General features: G+C 42.4%; 1 protein-coding gene across 1 annotated transcript; it reads right to left on the reverse strand.

Moving 5' to 3' along the window:
* Positions 1–3,001: 3,001 nt before the first annotated feature.
* On the reverse strand, positions 3,002–19,476 carry LOC115405695 (leiomodin-2-like). Its single transcript, XM_030115358.1, has 3 exons — positions 19,460–19,476; positions 3,920–4,219; positions 3,002–3,839 (listed from the first exon to the last, which is right to left on the reverse strand). The coding sequence occupies exons 2-3, from the start codon at positions 4,128–4,130 to the stop codon at positions 3,544–3,546; spliced, it is 507 nt and encodes a 168-aa protein (XP_029971218.1). The 5' UTR covers positions 4,131–4,219; positions 19,460–19,476; the 3' UTR covers positions 3,002–3,543.
* Positions 19,477–21,609: the final 2,133 nt, after the last annotated feature.

The following is a 21,609-nucleotide window of genomic DNA, read 5'->3' on the forward strand; positions in this document are numbered from 1 at the left end:
AGTGGATCTTGAGAAATTGAAAATGCAACGACAACCCAGAAAACTTTTACTTTGAAAAGTTTCACAAAGAAGAAAGTCGAAGGAATTACATTCTAATCCTCCTGAACGGTGAACTGAACTGAACCATTAATGTTCATCTTTCAGTTAATTTCAATGATTACTGTTCTCCTCTTTTTAAACCTCACATCACCAGTGGCTCGTTTTATGCTGTTAGATGTATAGAACCAAACAAACTACACTTGCAGGTGTCAATTTGGTAGCTAAAAAAAAAAAAAATTCAAGATGAGATGGAAAAGTGAAAGTGACATGTTGAAAAAAAAAAAGTCAAATAATAAAAAAGAAGAGAACTCTAATCAGTCACAGAGACCTCCAGGGCTCCAACAGCAGCCTTCACCTCTGACCCCGACTCAAGACTCTCCACCATCCCCAGCAGGAGCTCCTGTCAGTAGAAACACCCCAGAGAGCTTGAATGATTCGAATATTGTGGTTTTGCTGCCTCCTGGTGGACAACAGGAGGAGTGACACAAGAATTTAGTCTAAAAAACAATATTGTGTGTTGTGCTGTGTTATAGAGCAGAACTCTGCAACCTTGAAGACCAAAAGTTTTGTTTTTGTGACTTTTCGCCAAGTGAAGTTGGTCTGGAGCCTCAAAGCAAATTCAACCTTTGAAATCAGGTGAAAGCAGCTCATGAAGTTTCATATATAGTTTTGATGCTCATACAGCTATATTTGTTGAAGCATTTATGAAGTTTAAACTCAGAAGAGTGAACATTTTATTACATTCAACCTATTTTTTGGACCTGATTTTAACAGTTCTGTTTCTCTTTTCAAACTTTTTTGTTGACAATTTTGAAATTTCAGCTGTTTTAGACATTTAACCTCTTTTCAAGCCATTTTTCATGCTTCTTGGTAATAGACCTCATGGTAATAAACTCAGTAAAACTAAAAAAAATTCTTCTGCCAAGCGTAGTAAGAGGCATGTTGTCAGCACATTATATTTCAGATTGTTTTGTTGAAATATCGCCAGAATTACCCAGCAACTAAAAGCAGTTGGTGCTGCAGCTGTAAGATATGATACAGAAAGAATGAGCGAATGGCTTTGATCAATCCTCTTTCAAAATGTTGCTGATTCACTGTGTTATAAAAATACTTTCACAAAGAAATAAATTGATGAAGCAGTATAATGTAAAACAACTCATGGTAACAACTCTGAGGAAACAGAAACTTACACACCATTCATATGGAGCCTTTTGAAGTTTTATAATTGCTGACAATCGAGTGCATGTGGAGGCACAAAGGTAGCATGTGGTGATAAGACTTTAATTTTATTAATGCACTCTTCAAGTGAGGTGGAATCTGTTTATTTTAATCACATGTAGGTGTGTTGAACTATTAGTGTGCAAATGATGTCAAGATATTGTGCCTGACAAATATGTTGGCATAATGCCGTGCACAAGTTATTGATGCAAAAACATAAAATGAATGCATGCAATATTTTTCCCTTGTGGATTTAAAATTGTAGACAGTATTTCAGCCTCAAATCCTTGAAGTTTGAGTGCTGTATGTGTCTTCTTGCATTCCTACATTAATGCAGGCTCGATGCTGAAGTTTGTCCAAGGAGGAACACAAGACCAGGAAGCCGATGTAGATGAGCAACCATCAGCAAGAGGTGTATCCACATCTCTGGATTGCTCTTCAGATTGCTCTAACTCTCCCTGTTACTGTTGCCTCTGCTGAGCGAAGCTTTTCAAAACTCAGGCTCATTAAAACATGTTTGTGTTCATCAGTGGGTCAGGAACGTTGAGGTGGTTTGGCTGTCATCAGCACCAACATGGACGTGGCTCAGAAGCTGTCCTACAATGACCTGACAGCGGATTTTGCTTCCAGGAAATGCAGACGTGTGTCTCTGTGGGGCCTGAAGTTAGTGACATTCACTCAAACTGACACCAGGGGGCGCCATAAAGCAGTCGTGTTTCGTGCCCCTAAATGACTTGCAGCGGCCCTGTGCAGACCCTGTTACAGAGGATCGAAGTGTAACAATAACCTTGAGTCATCTTAGTGTCAAACCTGCTTTGTTTGTAGTCATGAATCATTTTACAGGAAACTCCTGAACATGGCTGCAATTTAGTGGAATTATGTGTGATTTAACTTTGCATTTTAACTCTTCTGATAAATCAACATGTGACCTTCAACATGGATGTTTGTGCTCTAAAGCATTCAGTATGAAAGTGTTTCTAACTTCTATGGAGTCTGTTCTGATGTGAATCCAACATGGACCCTCAGCAGCAGACTGCAGGCTGGATCATTGTTCCTCCTTTGACTCCATCATTTATTGCTGGAGTTCACAAATGGAGACTTTTTCTCTCACAGAGGAAGAACAGAGTTTCCACTTGTAGCTGTCATGTTAATAAAGAGAAAGTCAAAGGTCACAGTGTGGAGGCTGCAGAGCAGAAAGCCACAGAACTGCTCTGCTGCAGTGGAGGAAGTGTGATGAGCTCTCACCAGCTTGTTTTTTCTCTTCTAATAACCACAGAGAACAAATTCACATCTGCTGCTGCTCCGTCATGAACGCCACTCCTGTCTGTCTGTCTTCTCTGTGGTTTGATTTCCTCTCAACATGTTTCTGATGAGACCTCCACCCACACACAGGTGAGCTGAGACCCTGAATACTGTTACTGTTGCACTGTGGGAAATATTTGGAGCTGATTGAATTCAGTTCAGTCCATCAGTATCAATGTCATCAGAGTTTAGTAGATTGAACAGCTCTGTGTTTCATGAGGAAGAGACTGAAGATCATCAAAACTCCCATTCACTGTTCACTTCACAAGAAACTCTCCTGATGAAGAGTGAAACACTTCCTGTTAGCGCTCAACATGTCAGACTGAAGAGAAAACACAACAAAACAACATTATGTGACATTTTATTCTGAAAGTAACACTGAGGAAATGTAAAGAAAGTTTAACATTGAGAAACAATATCATAAAAGAGAAAAGCAGAGAAATATAATTGAATAAACTGATATATCAATAGAATAAATGGTTCAAAATAATTTTACTTGAAATATCAAAATCTTTAAACTGTGTAAAATGTGTTTTTTTCAATATAATCAACCAGGAACATTTTTGATAATTAAGAACTAAAATATAGTCAGTGAAAGAAAGCATTTTGAAAGAAATGTGGGAATTCACATATTTTAAATTCATCACTACAAACTGAAATCTTTTACAAACCTTTTCAGAAAAAACTTTTTTTCGTTTTAGTCAAACATTTTTATTCTGAAAGTAACACTGAGGAAATGTAAAGAAAGTTGAACACTGAGAAGCAATATCATAAAAGAGAAAAGCAGAGAAATGTCATTAGTTTCTTTGTTTAAAATACTGACTGAACTGAAGTTCCTCTTTCTGTTCTTCTTCTCTGTGTTTTCTACATGTGTTCAGGAGGAAGATTGTTTCAAGATAATCTTTGTTGTTCTTTACAGTTGATGACAGAAAACATGTTTGAGTTTTCCAGCAGGTGTGAGTGAGACGTCAAAGCTCTTGGAGGTCAGTCAGCATGTGTGGAGCTGGTGGACGGTCCTTTGTTTCTGAGGATCATCATCAGAGAGAGTCCAAAGCAGTAGACCACACTCTTCACTATCAGCACTGTGTACTGCAGGCAGAGCAGCCTCTCTCTGGACCAGAGTGGTGAAGGGACGGCTGGAGGAGGAGGAGGAGGAGGAGTAGAGGGAGGAAGGGTAGGAGGAGGAGGAGGAGGAGTAGAGGGAGGAAGGGTGGGAGGAGGAGTAGAGGGAGGAGGAGGAGTCGATGGAGCAGTAGACGGAGGGGCAGTGACCTCTATGACTGAAATGGACAAAGGTCAACATGTCAGTGCTCTAAATAATGACAGTGAATCACAGCTAAAGTCATCAAACCTTCTTTACCTTGCTCTGTTTCAGCCTCCACTGTTCCTCCCTCATGCTTCACAGAGCAGCGATATTTTGTTTTCGGATCATAGTGTTTGAGTACCAAGATGGAGGTGGAGCGTCCCGACTCTCTGAGCTCCAGCTGCTCTCCCTCTCTGGAGTTCAGCTCCTCCAGGCCGCCGTTCTGCTTCAGTCTTTTCCAGGAGAACTGGACCTCAGGAGGGACCATGGCTGAGGCCACACACAGCAGGTGGTTCTTCAGGGGATCTCTGGAGGCTGCTGGGTACACGCTCACCACGGGCTTCACTACCTTCCGCTCTGGAATCAGACAGCAGCAACAAGCAGCACACACACACAACCACAAAGTCAACAGCAGCTTCCAGCTCTCAGCTACATTCAGTCTGATCCTGGAAACCACCTCAACTCTGATCAATCAGCTGATTGATGTGAACACAGTACAAAGGTCACTGCTCACTGTGTTCATGTTGATATCAGACTCTGTCTTCACCTCAGGTCCTCATGTGTTGCAGCTCAGTGATTTTTAACAGAGAAATAAAGTGGTCAGAGTCGGGGCCACACAGTGGAGTCAGTGTGAGAAAGTTCCTGCTTCACATCCAGGCTGAACTCAGACTGAGTTTATGTGTGGAGTTTGCATGTTCTTCCTGTTCAGGCATTGTTTTCCTCCAGGTTCTCTGGTTTCCTCCAGTCTGAAAACAGCTTTTGATTCTGACCAGTAACTCTAAAGTAGTTGTATCTGTGTTCGTGTGAGAGACTCGTGTTTTGTCTTCACTCAGATAAAGTCGGAGGAAAACAGCGTTCAGTCAGAATCTTTATTTTACATTATTATGTTACACAATACCACTGATGTCATTTAAAATCAATTGAAAATATTTTGAGGAATCTGAGTGTTAAAATAAATCTGCTTATATTAGCACATTAATTTCTATAACTATGATCTTTATATATATTTAATGCTACGACTTTTAATTGAGTCCAAGAAAGCATTTATGAATTAATTAATTATATGATGTAAAACAATTAGAAAAGCTAAAATTTTAATGAGTTGAGTTTTCACAAAGTGATTTTGAAAAAAAAAAAAATTTTTTATGTGATATAATTCAACTTCTAATCTTGAATTCGATACTACAATTGGTATCGTTAAAATTTAAATGCTTTATTTAAAGGAGAGAAGTCAAAGAATGCATTTAAAAAAATTATTAATGCATCAGTTTTGTAAAATGTCCATTCTAACAGATTAGTTTAATCTCAGGTGATAATTCACACACAAATTTAAACTTCATTAATTCTGATTTTAAAGATAAAATGTAGAGACCATCTAATTATTATTTTCATTGTATTTAAAAATATTTCATTTTTTTAAGAATACAGTTTATGAAGCAAAATAGTTACATAACTTCCCTACTTATGTTTTTTATTGGTGGTTGGTGGTATTTATTTGGTGGTAAAATAAAGAAAAGAGCACAGAACATAGTCAGCTGAACTTGGTAGTTCATTAATATTCAGTTTGGGAAAATCAAGAGACAACAAAAACAATTATTTGTTTGAATTGTAGTACATAAAAAATTAAAACGGTTTCACCTCAGTGCAGGATAAATTGAGCTGCTAATTGTGTGGCTATTTTCAAAAAAGTTTTTTAAACTATATTCCTCACATTATCATATATTGACGCACTCCTCAGTATGAACTGAAAATATTTTGTGTTCCTTTGTGACACCAGACTCAACATAATCAAATGTTGTGTTATTTGTATTTTGCCATTCTATTTTTAAATGTTAAAATATTGGCAGTGATTGAATTCAGCAACATTCAGCACAAAGGATTTCAGGAATCTGTCAGTTTATTAGTAAAGAATCATCATCACTTTGAAAAGAAACTAAACTCTCTGGACACAGAATTAATAAATGAATTAACTTTAACTGTATGTCTGTGTGTTTATCTGGATGTGGAATAATTTTAGATATTTTAAACAGTAAAATACAAATAAAAGAGTGATTTCCCAAGTATCCCATCATTACTTTAGCATCAAATCAGCATGTGTGTATTCCAGAAGTATTCAGTATTTTTGTATTTGTATTTGTATTTTTGTGGTTCAATATCTGATCAATTAATCACATTCTTCTAAATTACATTCAGTAAATTTAAATAATCATAATATCACATTAACTTTACATTTTAAGTAATCTGAAAGCCAAGCTGTGAAATTTCTTAAATCTAAAACTGCAGTTTGTCTTCAGGAAGTAACTGCTTTCTGAAGTATCTAATATTAAGATGAAAAGTATTTTACTAAATAACTGAATGAATGAACAAATAAATAGCATTTTAAAATCCTTTCATCAAACATATTTTTAACTTCTGATAAAAAAAAGACAAACACAGAAAAAAAGTTCTTCTTACCGTTTACAACATACAGCTTTGTCCCAGAGCCAAAGATCCTCCCACAGTGAGAAAGAGTGAAACAAAACCCTCCTGCAGCTGAACGTGAGCTGAGCTGATGAGACTGTGTCATATTTCTGTTTTATAAAGAGTTTCTCTGATTTCATATCAACACATCTGTCTCTGGTTTCTTTGATCCAGCAGCTCAGCTCTGATGATCATGTCTGTCTCTTGGTCAGTTCACAGCTTTAGTCCACATGGAGCAGATCTGGACTAAAATACTAACTGTTGGACTGAAAGAAACTTTGTTTTACTTCCTTTGTCGGCAGAAGATTAACTTCATGAAATAAATGAGTTTGTTTGAATGGTAAAATATTTTACTGTTTTTTTTATTTAGTTTTTTTTAAATATTTATTTTAAAAACATTTTTGCTTCTCACTAAAATGTATCTTTAATGGAATTTTTAATATATGCCTGCACAGCAATGCATACTTTGGCTATGATAAAGCATTTAATAATTTACCAGGGACCACCAGGGTACATTCCTCGCCCAGCCCCTCCAGCTCACCTCTTTGATGCTGCTCTGCCCAAGCTCAGCGAGGCGGCTGAGGTTGTCGGGAAAGCAAAAGAAGCCTCAGCTCCAGGCCCCAACGGGATACCCTATAAGCTGTACAAGCAGTGTCCAGGAGTCCTAAAACACCTATGGAAGCTCCTGAGAGTGGCCTGGAAGAACCAAATCATCCCGTCTGAGTGGCAAAGAGCAGCGACCGTCTTCATCCCGAAAGAGACAAACTCCACCACCATTGGCAAGTTTAGGAGTATTGCGGTCCTGAACGTTGAAGGCAAGATCTTCTTTGCCATCCTAGCCAAGAGGTTGACCAGCTACCTCACAAACAATGGGTACATTGACACCAGCTGTCAGAAGGCTGGAGTGCCAGGCTTCCCAGGGTGCGTGGAACACTCTGCAGTAATGTGGAAACAGATCCATCGAGCAAAAACAGGGAAAAGTGATCTGCATGTAGTGTGGCTGGACCTTGCCAACGCATACGGGTCAGTTCCCCACCAGCTCATCGAGAATGCCCTGGATTTCTTCTATGTCCCGGTCTGCATTCGCGCCCTGGTGTCAAGCTACTTCACAGACCTCCAGATGTGCTGTACCCACCAAGATTTCACCACAAGCTGGCAAAGTCAGGAAGTGGGCATTGCCATGGGATGCTCAATGTCCCCTATCCTGTTCACTGCAGCTTTTGAGATCATCCTCATTGGGGCAAGGAAGATGGTAGGAGGGGTGAAGCTTCCATCTGGCCAAAGGCTGCCACCAGTGAGATACTATATGGATGATGTCACCACCATCCTCCAGACAGCAGCATGTACAGCAAGACTGCTGAAGAGGATCAACGAACTTGTGAGCTGGGCAAGGATGAAAATCAAACCTGTCAAGTAATGTAGCCTGTCCCTCAGAAAAGGGGTTAGAAACGACCAGACCATCTTTGCCGCAGGTGGTGAGAAGATCCCGTTGCTGGCTGGTCAACCCGTCCGTAGCCTCGGTCGGACCTACACTGCAGACCTCTCCGACAAGCACATGGGGGAAGCAGTGAGGAAGCAGCTTGCGGATGGCTTGGCAAGGATCGGCGACAGTCAGCTACCTGGCAAGTACAAAGTATGGAGCTATCAATTCATACTGTACCCAAAGGTGATGTGGCCGCTGAAGATGTGCAAAGTCCCCTCCTCAGTGGCAGATAAGATGGACAGGTTAGCAAACACGTTCATCAAGAAGTGGCTGGGTCTTCCAAGATGCCTTTCAGATGTGGGGCTGTTTAGGAGGAACACGCTGCAACTGCCACTGCAATCCATCAGCCAGGGATACAGGCAGGAAAAGGCCCGACTGGTGCTGGAGCTGAGGGAGTCCACTGACCAGCTAGTGAGAGCAGTGGGCACCCAAGTGCGAACAGGGAGGAAGTGGAAGCCCAGGAGGAGGTTGACATGGCCATCAGCAGGTTAAAACACCAGGAGGTCATCGGAAGAGTCCAGGAGGGTCGAGCAGGGTTGGGGAGAGGCGAGGCCCCCCTCTTCTGGTCCAAGGCCTCCAAGGAGCAGTGAAGAGCGATGCTGGTGGCAGAAGTGGCAAGGACGGAGCAAGTCAGGCTACGCATTAAAGCAGTGGCCCAAAGCTGTCAAGGAGGCTGGATGTCTTGGGAAGGTGTCACAGACAGGCCCTTGTCATGGTCTGACCTGTGGAAGATCCCCCAGGCCAGACTCAGCTTCCTAATCAAGTCCACCTATGACATCCTGCCTTGTCCTCGAAACCTCCACCTATGGTTTGGCGTGGAAGAAAGCTGCCCCCTGTGTAATGCTATCAATGCTAGCCTCCAGCATATCCTATCAGGCTGCAAGACAGCACTCTCTCAAGGCCGCTGTAGATGTCGGCACGATCTGGTGCTAAAAAAGCTGGCAGAGGTGGCAGAGGCATGCAGACAACAGTGCAACAGCAAACCTCCTGCTCCAGCGAGACCGCCCATCCCCTTTGCAAGAGCTGGGGAGACCCCCAAACCCACCCACCAGAGAGCAACACCAAGACTTCTCTCACCCGGGGGCGAGTGGACCATGAGGGTTGACCTGGGGAGGCAGCTCCAGTTTCCCAGGGAGATAGTGGAAACATCGCTCCGGTCAGACCTGGTCTTGTGGTCAGTCCCACACAAGACCATCCTGCTGGTGGAACTCACTGTCCCATGGGAACAGGGGATGGAGGCTCCCAACGAACGCAAGTGTTCCAAGTATGCGGACTTGGCAGCAGAGTGTCAGGAGGCTGGCTGGAAAGCCCTGATATGCCCCATTGAGGTGGGGTGTAGGGACTTTGTGGGATCCGAAACAGTTCGCCTGCTCCGAGACATCGGTTGCACAGGAGCAGGGAGCTGGAAATCCATCAAGGCAGAGGAGGAAGAGAAGGGCAGCTTCGGGCTGTGGTTAAAAAGGATAGACAGCGGGTGGGGGCAGAACACCTAGGGCATCAGCAGGGGGTGGCAGGTAGAGATACTTGCCATCGCTCCGCCACCAAGAGATGTACTGGGGTTAAAGGAGCAAAACATCCGTGACTGGTGGTCCCCAGCTGATGACCCATTCCTGCCCGTAGGTGTATAGGGGAGCACAATTGCATCGAGTGCACTGGTGGAGGTGCGTCAGGCAGCAATACCCAGCAGGCATACCAACAGCCTGTATCTTCAAATCTAAGAAAACACTCCAGTAAAACAACTTGAAAATTACTACTTGAGGTACCTGCAACAAGAATTTCTGCAACAGATAAAAGTTGCACTTGAATGCACCAAGAAGTCCCATCAGCTTTACTGTAAGGATTTACTCCTGAACAATCATCACAACTTGAGATGCCTGCACAGTATTGACTTGCTAATATTAATACCATCCTCATTTTTGAGAAACAACAGTATTTCGTCAGTGTCACCAATCAAGAAGTTAGTTAAAGCAGTTTAACAGTGACAGTGCCATCACTGACACTGCACAGAAGTGTTTTGCATGATGAATTTTATCTTGTCATTATGAGGTCTTTTCTCGAAAATACAAGAACAAGATCTCATAAATATGAGACAAGGTGTGTAATTGTTGTTTCTTCAGTGAATGCAATGTGCTTCTTTAAAAATGCATCAACAACTATTAAATGATTTTTGTTTGCATCAGAGGATGATTTGTAGGTGCTTTGGTCCAGCCTTTTCAGCTTTTTTCGTATAGCGGCAATTACAATATAGTAATTTCTAGACACTTTTACAGAGAAAACTCAACAGATCCACATGAGCAAGGAGAAGTGACTGTGGAAAGGAAAAACTCCCTTTTAACCCTTTAAGCTCGGGGCCATTTTCGCCTAAAAGTTCAACTAAAGACGTACCCAAAGTAAACTGAATGCTGTTCTTGAACTGTTTGGAGTACATGCATGGTTGGGGTCTCATTTAAAAGCTGACAACCTGTATTTTCACCCAGTGCAGTCAGAATTACTGTAGGTGCTACTGGCACAGATTTATTATGTTGCAGCACACTGAATTAGGATGAATTTCATTCTCGCCTGAATTTTTTCCCTCATAAAACACCTGGAAATAAGTGTGAAAGCACTGAAATAGCTTGAAAACAATTTTGCTAAAGCCTGGGGTCTTACATAGTTCAGGTCAAAATGTCAGAGCAGTAATACAAGAAATGAGTGTTTGACACATGTATTTGTACTGCTATGCCCCGGCGGGGTCAATTTTGGACATCCTCTGTATACCCCCTGGATGCCCTCTGTACAATGGTATATGTTGGTTTTTGGCCCGTTTTTACATTATTTTCACTCCAAAAACTCATAAAGTACTCAAAAAATCACCTCAGATAGGCTTCAGTGTGGGATAAGGCACTCAGATTGAGAGGAGCAGGGATAGACAGCAGGTGCATCCCTCAGCAGATGTCTGAGAAGTCCCAAAACCCCGCTAGCGTGCCAGCCAGCCATTCAGCCATTCAGCAAGCTCATTGGCTACCAGCCTGTCAGTCAAACGTTTCTACCGACGTGATTGGCTCAGAATTCATTGATGACGAGTGATGACGACTGATGACGTGGGTCCATCAGTCTCGGCAGCGGTTGCTGGTTAGCCATCGGAGGGCGGGATGAGTCACTTGTTTGGTTGAAATATGATGAATAAGCAACGGAAACCGATCAGTCGCCATATTGGATATCCTCAGCGCGAGTGAGAGAGGTCTGCATGTTTTTATCTGATTAAAAAATTGATTATTATCGGACACGCACGCAGAGACACGCCACGTGCGCGCGCGGTGGCGCGTCTAATTCTGGATTATTTGCTATTTACATATTTTGGACAAAAGGCTATACTTTCTAGCTTTGCCTGGATGCATACGTTTGGAATGTGGGAGTTTTTGCTGGATTATCTGGATTATGGATCATCTGTGATCAGTTATGAGCCTCCAAAGGTGAGTTGCGCTGTTTATTTAATTTTCTGTATGTTGGACAAATGTGTTTATATTACCCGCTGTGGTAATCACATCTGAAAGTGATTTATACCAGCGGATTCATGAGAATATCCGCTTTCTAACGGTACATAGTATGTCTGTGGAATTTGCAAAATGCGTCTGGATATTTGATAAATGCATCGGGAGAAGCTGACCGGCCCGTCAACCAGTCTCCTCCTTGTGGGACATGCCCGGAACACTTCTCCAGGGAGATGTCCAGGAGGCATCCTGAATAGGTGCCCAAGCCACCTCAGCTGGCTCCTCTTGATGTGGAGGAGTAGCGGCTCTACTCCGAGCTCCTCCCTGGTGAGCTCCTCACCCTATCTCTAAGGGAGTGCCCAGCCACCCTATGAAGGAAGCTCTTTTCAGCCGCTTGTATCTGGGATCTTGTCCTTTCAGTCATGACCCAAAGCTCATGACAATAGGTGAGGGTGGGAATGTAGATTGACCGGTAAATCAAGAGCTTTGCCATTTGACTCAGCTCCTTCTTCACCACGACAGACCGATATAACGACCACATCACTGCAGCCGCTGCACCAATCTGCCTGTCAATTTCACACTCCATCCGTCCCTCACTCGTGAACAAGACCCCAAGATACTTAAACTCCTCCACTTGGGCCAGAGTCTCTCCACTGCCCTGGAGGGGGCAAGCCACCTTTTTCCGGGTGAGGACCATGGCTTCGGATTTGGAGGTGCTGATCCTCATCCCTGTCGCTTCACACTCAGCTGCGAACCACCCTAGTGCATGCTGTAGGTCCAGGTTCAATGGAGCCAACAGGACAACATCATCTGCTAAAAGCAAAGATGAAATCCTGTGGTGTGTCGTTTACATCACAAGTTCTCATTTTGGAGCTCACACTTACCGTGGTGGAGCTTAGCTTGTAGCATGAGCTGAGGACAGCCAGCTGCGGTGTGCATGCCGAGTACGTGATCACTCTCTTGCGGCGCTTTCGGTTCAGCTTGAATGGCGGCGCCGTGAACAGGAATTGTGAAACGCACACTGTAATGTACTATATTGAAATATCGAAAATTTGTTTAAAACTCATATCATCGTTATTAGATTAAAATATACCGCGGTATATATTGCTATCGAAATTCTGACCAGCACTACAAGCGCCACTTCCAAAACAGTTAATAGCTATTTAGAATTTGAGAAATAAATGGATAAAATGTACAACTATCACTTTGTAATGTTCCTGAAGTGTTCAAACATTACTCCGTGTTTCCTTGATGGATTACTTTTCTCCTCGATGGATTCTAAAACATGGCTCGTAACTGCTGAACGCCGCTCAAGTCTGGACAGAAGGTAAGTCTACTATTTCACACGTAAAGATTAAAAGTTTAAAAGCATTAAACGTAACAAATGAGTGGTTTTACAGTTATATGGGAGAAGAACACGCAGGGCTGATGATTCATGACTGAAGTCAGGCTTTTATTGGAAGAGCTGCTTCATTCAGGTGCATTGTTTACTCACTGCACCTTAAAGGCTGTGTAAAAGATCTATATTACTAACAATAATGAATTAAAGCTAAAAAATGGCGTTATTAAGCTGTAGCAGCCTTGTTTTTATCGTGATAAAAAAGGAAAATAAACAATCAATTCTGGACGTTGTAAAACCAACATTACTTTAGCCAATTAAAAACGAGGTAGCTTCATTATATATTGGTTTTCTAACGTGTCAATTAACCTCTCTACATTCTTAGCGTAACTGTCATCTCCTACGCCCTTTTTGTAACCCCCTCTCCCACGCGCTCCACCCGGCTCTATCCATGCTAGGCTCTGCTGCTGCTATCAACACCTTAACACCTGTCGACATGAGACAATTGCTACAAACAACCTGCGGAGGGCAGCGTTACAGTAAGAGGCATCAACTCTACCAAAAATAACACAAAAGAAAAAGGTCGAAACAGTAGCCTGGACAGTTAGCATATGGTTATGCGATGGCTGACAAGAATCTGCTGCAAGTTTGCCGCAAGAGAAAGTCAGTGTTTCAGGTGGCTCAAAGGAGAAAACAAGAAGAAAAAGAGCGATGCCAAACTAAAGTTATTCTTAGGGAATCCTTGGCGTGCCCTGAAGGAGACCAAGGGACTAAAGACCAGTGGCGACTGGTGGTGAAATTTGTTGGGAGGGCTAACAAATGCTTGCATAATACAGATTAAACAGAGCTGCAAAAGCAACCTATGATACACAGTTACATCAATTACAGGTACACTATACTTTTTTAGTGATCTACATCAACTCTCTCTCTCCCTCTCTCTCTCTCTCTCTTTCTCTCTCTGTCACACATGCACACATTTACGCACTACAGACGTGTTCCAACCCAACTTCAAAGCCTGCCCACACATAGCCTGCTGCAGCTGTTTGGTGACATGTAGTGCCAAACACACCTTCAGTACAACAGCTAACCTCAGCAAAAACAAGGCTTCACAGTCCTTTAACAGGTCATTGCTGCATTTGGTGTTATCTAAACTTAAAACAATCTGCTGTAAGTTATTTAAAAATAATTTTCTCATCTTTTTTGTATTGGCTGTCTTTTTGTGCTGGGAGGGCTTAGCCCTGCTAGCCCATTTATACCAGCCGTCCCTGCTAAAGACTGAGGCTTTGGTTGCCAAGTTTCTCCTGGACAGGTAACATTATTCACTCTTTCTTTAAATCTTGGTACCATGTTATTCATAAATGCTTACAGAATGCAATATTATCTATCTGAAAGTCAGATATTTGTTGTTTTAGCTTGCTAATGTACTGGGCAGCTCATTAACATGTGGGTAGCATAATTACTGCATGAATAACGTAATTGCTAAGACTTTAGCTTCCTCTCAGAACAGCTTTCTGACAGAGGTGATTTTTCATTGCAGTTATGACAATGTTACATCTACTCCTCTGCCTCAAACACGATGGAGCAGACCCCCGCAGCCCCCTGTGACAATTGGGCAAGAATCACTCTCAGACAGATAACGTTAATTGTGCTTATTTTAATGCAAGGTGTCTTCGGGAAGTGTATTTTTCTTAATCATAGCTGCAACATGCTTGCCATTTGGCGAAAATGTATGTTTTGATCTTAAAACAAGACTTGTATAAAAAAGTCCGGAGAGTGAGAGGAGGAGGGTGTGGGTTTGTTTACGCCTGCTGCAGCGTGCACACAGATCAGCTGTGAGCTCCAAGCGTCTTCTCCAGTCATGCAGCTCCACACAAACCTCCCCCGTCCTCCTCTGATCCACCTGAGAACAGGGACGGCTCAGGGACAGGATTTGGCGTAAGTGTAGGATTTTGCTCATATTCGCTGTGTTTTGTGTTGTTCAAAAGGACACGTTGGTAGCGATGTGTTAACGCTATGATGCTAAGTTACATGCTACCCAGCTCTCGTAAACACAGACTTCAGGCTATAATCAGATTTCTGACTGCTCTTCTGTGCATTTGCCTGGCATGTCTGGTCACACCTAGTGTGATTAAACTCATCTGTAGATTTTCATGAATCAAAGTAAAATATTTGTGTAATAGGATATTCATAGTTTCACCACTGATAATGTTATGACACCACGAGCTCAAGTTCACTACAATTTCAATAAAAAGCTCTGTATTGTGTATTCATTAACCTCAAAATAAGTTGCTCAGTGTGATGAACAGTGTTTAATACATGTGATGGAACCACTGTGGCACCAATTCAAAATCTCAAAATCAGAATTTGTACAGTAGTGTTCTTACCTAAAGACTGGAGCTTCTGTTATATACTTGAATCTATTTATTTTATTACCAAAAAACACATGGCTCATCTAATGTTAATAAGTACTGCATTGTTTGTGAGTTTGCAGGCTTGATTATTATCGGTGTACATATGTTCCCCACTAACCTCAGCTTTTGTCACAACAGCACACAATGATTCTTTACGAAGATTGTTTATCAAAGACTATGAAATAAGTTAACTTTCTTTTTTTTACCATTAGCTAAACTACTACTATACTATAATTTGCACAATAAATAATAGTATCTTGTACATTTAACAGGGATAAAGATTTCTCTGTGAAAGGAGTTCGTAAACTTGCCAGTGGAAGCAGTGGTGAAGAGCACACTTCTGCACCACATGAAGAAACAAGGTTAAACAAACTACAGCTTTCCAAAAAACTAGTACCTTCTGCCACGATATTGTATAATGTAGCACATATGTACCCTTGTATATTTATGTTGAGCAGTTCAGCTGCCTCTGAGAAAAGAAAATATGAAGGGACTGTTAGGCCAGATCAGAAGCTCTAAATTCGGCTGGGAGCCTCGGGTGAGTCAAAGCATGGAGACACACAGGAGTGCAAGTGAGGAACGTTTACTTGCAGAATAATTTGAATGAAAAAAATGAATATTTTCACAATACAAAAGCGTGCAATAAAAATAAAAGAAAACACCAATAAATCAATAAACCAAAATTAGTCAGTCTTGTTGGTCTTTAAGTGTCTTGTCTCTCAGTCTTTCAAGTGTTTGTTCAATGTCCAGTGTGTCTGCCAGGATCTTTCTGGGGTTTGGCTCGCCATTTAGTGCAGAGAATCGATCCTCTTCTGGAATCCACGAATCTGCAATCCAGTGGATTACACAAATCCAAAAAACTTGACCTGTTGGATAGGTCACAAGAACAACAGCTTACTTTTTGACTATAATTACTGTAGCTCTGAAACTGTTTTAAAAAGAAGTGAAATATTTCAAATGGATCCAATTTCTTATTCCTATACAGTAAAAATATATTTAATTTTACCCAACATAGCTGTTTTTTAGTGCATATTAAATAGACACTAGGTTCACAAGTATGCAGAAATACACAAAATAAAGATTACAGTACATCTGAATGCACTTACAGTTACAATAATTGATTTACAATGGGTTGAACAGCAGAGCTCCACATGGAGCTAACAGAAGATAACATTGCTAACAGCAATACAACTCACACAAAAGAAACTTTACCACTCTGCAGCCAGGATATAACATAAACCTTGGGATGACAATCACTGTTGTGGGTCATGAAACCATAGCTAACCCCCTTCAGCTTGAAAAGAAGCTGTTTTTGTGATAAAAATGCTTTTACAGTAAGCAAGCGGAGTTAATATTTAAGCTAGCGGAGGTAGCATTTAAGCTAGCGGAACGGCTAGCATGCTAACAAGTTACACAGACACACACAAGGTAATTACTCACCACGCTGATTAGCAGGTGTAGCACTGCTGCTCTGAGCTCACGTGGGTTCACAGCCTTTGGCTCAATATCTTAAAATTTAACAAACAGTCAGTAGACTTATATATACATATATATATATATATATATATATATATATATATATATATATATATATATATATATATATATATATATATATATGTGTGTGTGTGTGTGTATATATATGTTAGGGCTGTCAAATGATTAAAAATTTTAATCAGATTAATCACAGCTTACAAATTAATTATTCATGATTTATCACAAATAATCGCAATGTCCAACTATGTCTGAAATATACCCTTTTTCCTGTATTGCATTAACAAAAAAAACGACAGGACATGATTATATATATTTAACACGTGATGTGTTTTATATTTAAGGCTCCAAATAAAATAAATATTCAAAAAACTAAAACATGCACACCATAACATAATGTGTGTGTGTGTGCAGCGCTCCCTCTGCAGTCCCTCTAAAGTTGGCTTTAGGCAGGAGTTACATTTTCAGGTCTGTAACAAATGTAGTACCACAAGAAAAGTAAAATTAAGAGATACCACACTTTATTCTTGCACAATTAAACAGGGCATTCTCAGTGTTCCTTTTTGTGTGGAAAACAGAAATTGCTTCAGTATTTTTTTAATCAAACAAGTAGAATCCATGGGGCCAGCCGGCTTATCTCCCTCCATATTGCTTTCTTCTTCTGTTTTGATAAATGAATTGACGCCAGGCCTCCTTTGCCTCCTGTCTGCTGCCCATCCAGCTTCACATGTCCGCGTGGGTGTGCGCTGCGTGTTGGTCCGCGTGGCGTAAAAATCGTCATGAATTCCTGTCCACTAGGGTCTGCGCGGACTGATCCGCGGATGTCCGCGCAGCAGACAAAACATGACGGTAAAAGTGAAAGTGAAAGCTCCAGCCTGATGGCTCCACTTAAAGACACGGAAAGAGTGAAAAACTCGTGGAAAGAGAGAGAGACTCTGTCTGGAGGGAGGAGAAGGTCTGCAGACAGAAGTGAAAGCAACTCCGGCGCTGCCCCCGCAATTCAGAAACAGAAAAAAAAGGCTAAATAAACTTTAATACTTAATGATAATGTACTGACAGTGTATGTGCTTAATTTTCTCTAAATAATCCGTAATAAAGGAGCAGATAAACAGTCTGTAGTGCCGTTGTTGTTGTACTCTGATGATAGCCAAGATCTGGACTACCTTCCTCCTGTACGTCTACGGATACGTATCTGATCTTTTGCCATGCGACTTCAGTCTGAACGGCCAGGTCGCATTTATCTGACCTGCACGTCATGATATGGGGCGCCGAAGACGTGTGTCTTACCATGAGTGTTAAAAAAAGGCGCTCACAGACGTACATTAAGGGAGTTCTTGTCATCCGAAAAATATTACTGAACTCTGTATCATTAAAGCCTCTCACCACTGTCCCACCACTCCTGACTGCGTTTCTCTGTTGCTGCCGCTGCCCCACAAAACGCCATGGCCAAAAACTCGGCTCTCTTCCTTCTCATTCGGTAAATTCTGCAGCGCCAGGACAACGGGGAGGAAAAATAATAATAATATCCACATGCTCTCTCTCTCTCCCTCTCTCTCTCTCTCACACACACACAGGAGCTCAGTGCGGCTGGTTAGAAGCGCTGCGCTCAAATGATTGCTCAATGTTCAATTGTAAGAATGCCTGTTTGATCATTTCTTAAATAAATCATCGACGCTTGAAAAGCTACAGATTCTATGTTGTTTGTGAGTTCCGCAAACACTGAAGCGCTGCTGCGTGACGTCGTTCTGTCCTCTTCTGCGCATGCGGGACACTTTTGAGTGGTATTCCGTTCAGACGGGAGATCACATACAAGTCGCATTTTAAAGGTCTAATACACGATTTTCTCGAAAAGACGAAGCCCCAAGTCTTCTTACTCACTTTTTGAACAACGCGCATGCGCCAGACCATCCGCCCGGCTCTCCTGCTTCTCCCAGGAAACGCGGAAGTGTACGAGCGCGATCTCCTCTTCTCCGGCGTGCACGGCTGTTTACAGTTTCTGCGATCGGCCTCGCTCATACATAAAGCTTTTTTTCCGAAACAGTTTCAGTTTCATTATGTCATAGTCGCCATCGGTAAGTACTAGCTCAGAAGCTCACGGCTACATAAACACTCTGAATGCGCATGCGCAAAAGGGAGAAGCTGATTGGGCGCAAGCACGTAGAACCGCCTTACGAAAGCAGCTCGTCAGAATGATTGACAAACAGACCCACCAATTATTTAGGTGATCCACCCGGACATCAAAATCCTGTATTGTACCTTTAATGTAAATATGAACGAACTCACAAAAAAAATCAGATTTCACAAAAAAGTTAAAAATGGGCATTAAGCCCTGCAGTGTGAACGTAGCCATAGTTAGCTCAAACTGTGTTTAGTGCCTCATTATTTGATCTAACATGCTTGACGGTAGTTATATCTGTGTGATTTTATAATAGTGTGAAAAGACATTTATTGAATTAAGAGAGTAATACAGGACAGATAACTTACCCGATCACTTGTTATTCTCTGATCTCTGAGAGTTTTGACCCTTTCTAGATCCTGTTCAGTCATGTGGGACAGAAGATGCTTCTCTTTCTTTTTTTTCTTTTTCCCTTATCCCTCTGTTGTGGCAGAAGACGCTGGTCTTTTCCTCCTGCTGCCCCTCCCTCCTCGGGATGAAGGCCCCGGTCTGTCTGGGTCAAACTCCGTGTCAGAGCCCTCTGTCGCTTGCTCTTCCATAACCTCACAATATGCAATAACAATTCATTAGAGCGCTTCCTGAAACAAGCAGACAAAAACTGAACAACTGGAGAGCACTGATGGAATGCGATGGTCCGACAGGAACATGCTAACTAGCAAGATGCTAAAAACATTAGCTTAATAAACCTGCTCCATACAAAGACACACTTTGACATTTTGGTCTTTCACATGTGTAGAATGGTACTGACAAAGGTAGATAATTACCATAGATGAGTCCGTCATTACGAGAGTATAACACTAGTATCAGCACTCGTAGCAGCAGTCTTAGCAGCAGCAGCAGCTCTGAACGGCAAACTTTCTGCATAAGGAGGAGGCGTTCCTCCGTAGAGAGCAGGGGAGGAGGGAGTGTGGGTCACGCATGCGCAGCATTTCAAAAAGGACTAACTTTCACTGGATTTCTCTCTCCATGGAAAATCCTCGATGCAACCTTTAACTGTGGCGATACGCTGTTCAGTATTCAGACAATGTGACCCAAAATGATTACTTTAAATACGGGTTACGGGTCGGGCTGCGGGTCGTGTTTCAACGGGTTGGATCGGGTCGCGGTTCTAATCGGGCTAATCGGGTTTGCGGTTCGGTTGCGGGTTTGTACGTCCCTGGGTCGGGCCGGGGCGGGTCTTGAAAATTGGACCCGTGCAGGACTCTCCCGGACTCTCCTGTGGAGTTCAAGAGCTTTGTATAACAGTTGGTCTGTTACAGGTCGGGTCGGAGGCTCAAGAGCAGACGACACGGGAGAACAGATGGCGGGTGAAAAAACTTATTTATGCAGAGAACTAAGGGTGAGTCCAGAAGCTGAGTCGGACCAAGCTGGGTCCGAGGTGGCCCTCGGCAAAGTTCCAGTCCAAGCTTTGGATCCGAGTCCGGAGGTACTTGGAGCAGGCAGGCGGCAGGAGCGGCAGGAGGTTGTGAGGTGAGCGGCAGGCTGAGCGGATCCCAGACTGAGAGCAGGGGAGAAAAAAAAAACAAGAGTGAGTTCACAGTTCATGAGAGCAGGTCGAAGCAGGCACGTCTAACACACTGTAGCAGAGGTTAAGATCCAGCGCCGATTCCAGCCAAGGACGCCACTTAAATAGGGACCGGGAGAGCAGCTGAACTTCATCTGGCTGATGAGCTGGAACCACGCCTCCGGAAACCCGCTCCAGCACCGCCCACCTTAAAATCAAACAAACAGCCTCCCTACTAGGAGGCCGGGGGGCTGGCCATGACATGGTCCCATGATTCCAGCATTTTTCATTGTCAAAATAGAAGCTTTTAAAAAAGCACCAAAGTTCAAAGGTCAATATCTCTGAGCAGGAGCAAATTTAAACTTCCAGTCTGCCATAATCTTACTCCCCTGGTTAAGTCCTTTACGTATCCTTTATGTATGTATGTCCTTTATGTATCATGTTTAGTCCTATGACACACTTTTAATTTTCCCTCTTTTGGAACCAGTCCTGTTTGACATGTACATTTCAGGGACACATGTGAGACTCAACTGTGTAGATTTTAAGAAGAGACCCAAAATGACAACAAAGGGTTCCAGTAAGTTCAAACAAAGTTCTTACTGAAGAATGTGGCCACTATTTATGAGATAAATTCAGTTCAATCACTTTTCATCCTGTTGAGCCTTACATTTCTCTCTGAAACGTACATGTCAACCAAGCCTGCTTCCAGCTTAATCAAGTTAATACTGATTGATTGTTTCCTTGAATTTGGTCACAGTATCCTCTGACAAACATCTCATAAGTTTAAATTTTTCCCAGATGCTTTAAAGCCAGTAATTGTAAGCTCTAACGATATCATGAAGTGACCAGACAGTACAGGGTTTTGGGGAAAAACTGTTAATTGATCAATGTCAATATGATAAGTGAGAACAAGATGGAGAGTGTGATTGAAGTAATGAATAGGTTTGTTCACCTTCTGCCAAAAGCCAGTCGTATCAAGTAATGAACTGAATGCAGTGTTGAGGCTGTCAGCGTCCTTATATACTTGAATGTTAGTCTCCCACTACAATGATTTGATCTGAACTCAGAACTAAACTGGAGAGAAAATCTGAACATTCAGATCGAAATTAAGAATCTAAAGCTGGAGGACCAATAAAAGTGTCTTCTGTGTTTTCCAGCTGGAGTTCATGAGATTCGGAATGAGACTTTCAGGGCTCTAATTTGACGGCGCAACTTGGCGATGATCAGCGGCGGAGGCAGCGCATTCCTATTTTCGACAGGCGCAGAAGAGGGTGTCTGGCAGGTCCGCTGCACTTGCGCCGAGATGGGCGTGGCGGCGCACCAGGGGGAGGGGTCGACAGAATCAGCTGGGCGCAGTGATAGTTTCGTGCAGAAGGTGTGAGCAGGCTGGGGAGCGGAGGATCTAATGAC

This window comes from Salarias fasciatus, chromosome 18 (genome assembly GCF_902148845.1).
Source record: "Salarias fasciatus chromosome 18, fSalaFa1.1, whole genome shotgun sequence".
Lineage (NCBI taxonomy): Eukaryota > Metazoa > Chordata > Actinopteri > Blenniiformes > Blenniidae > Salarias > Salarias fasciatus.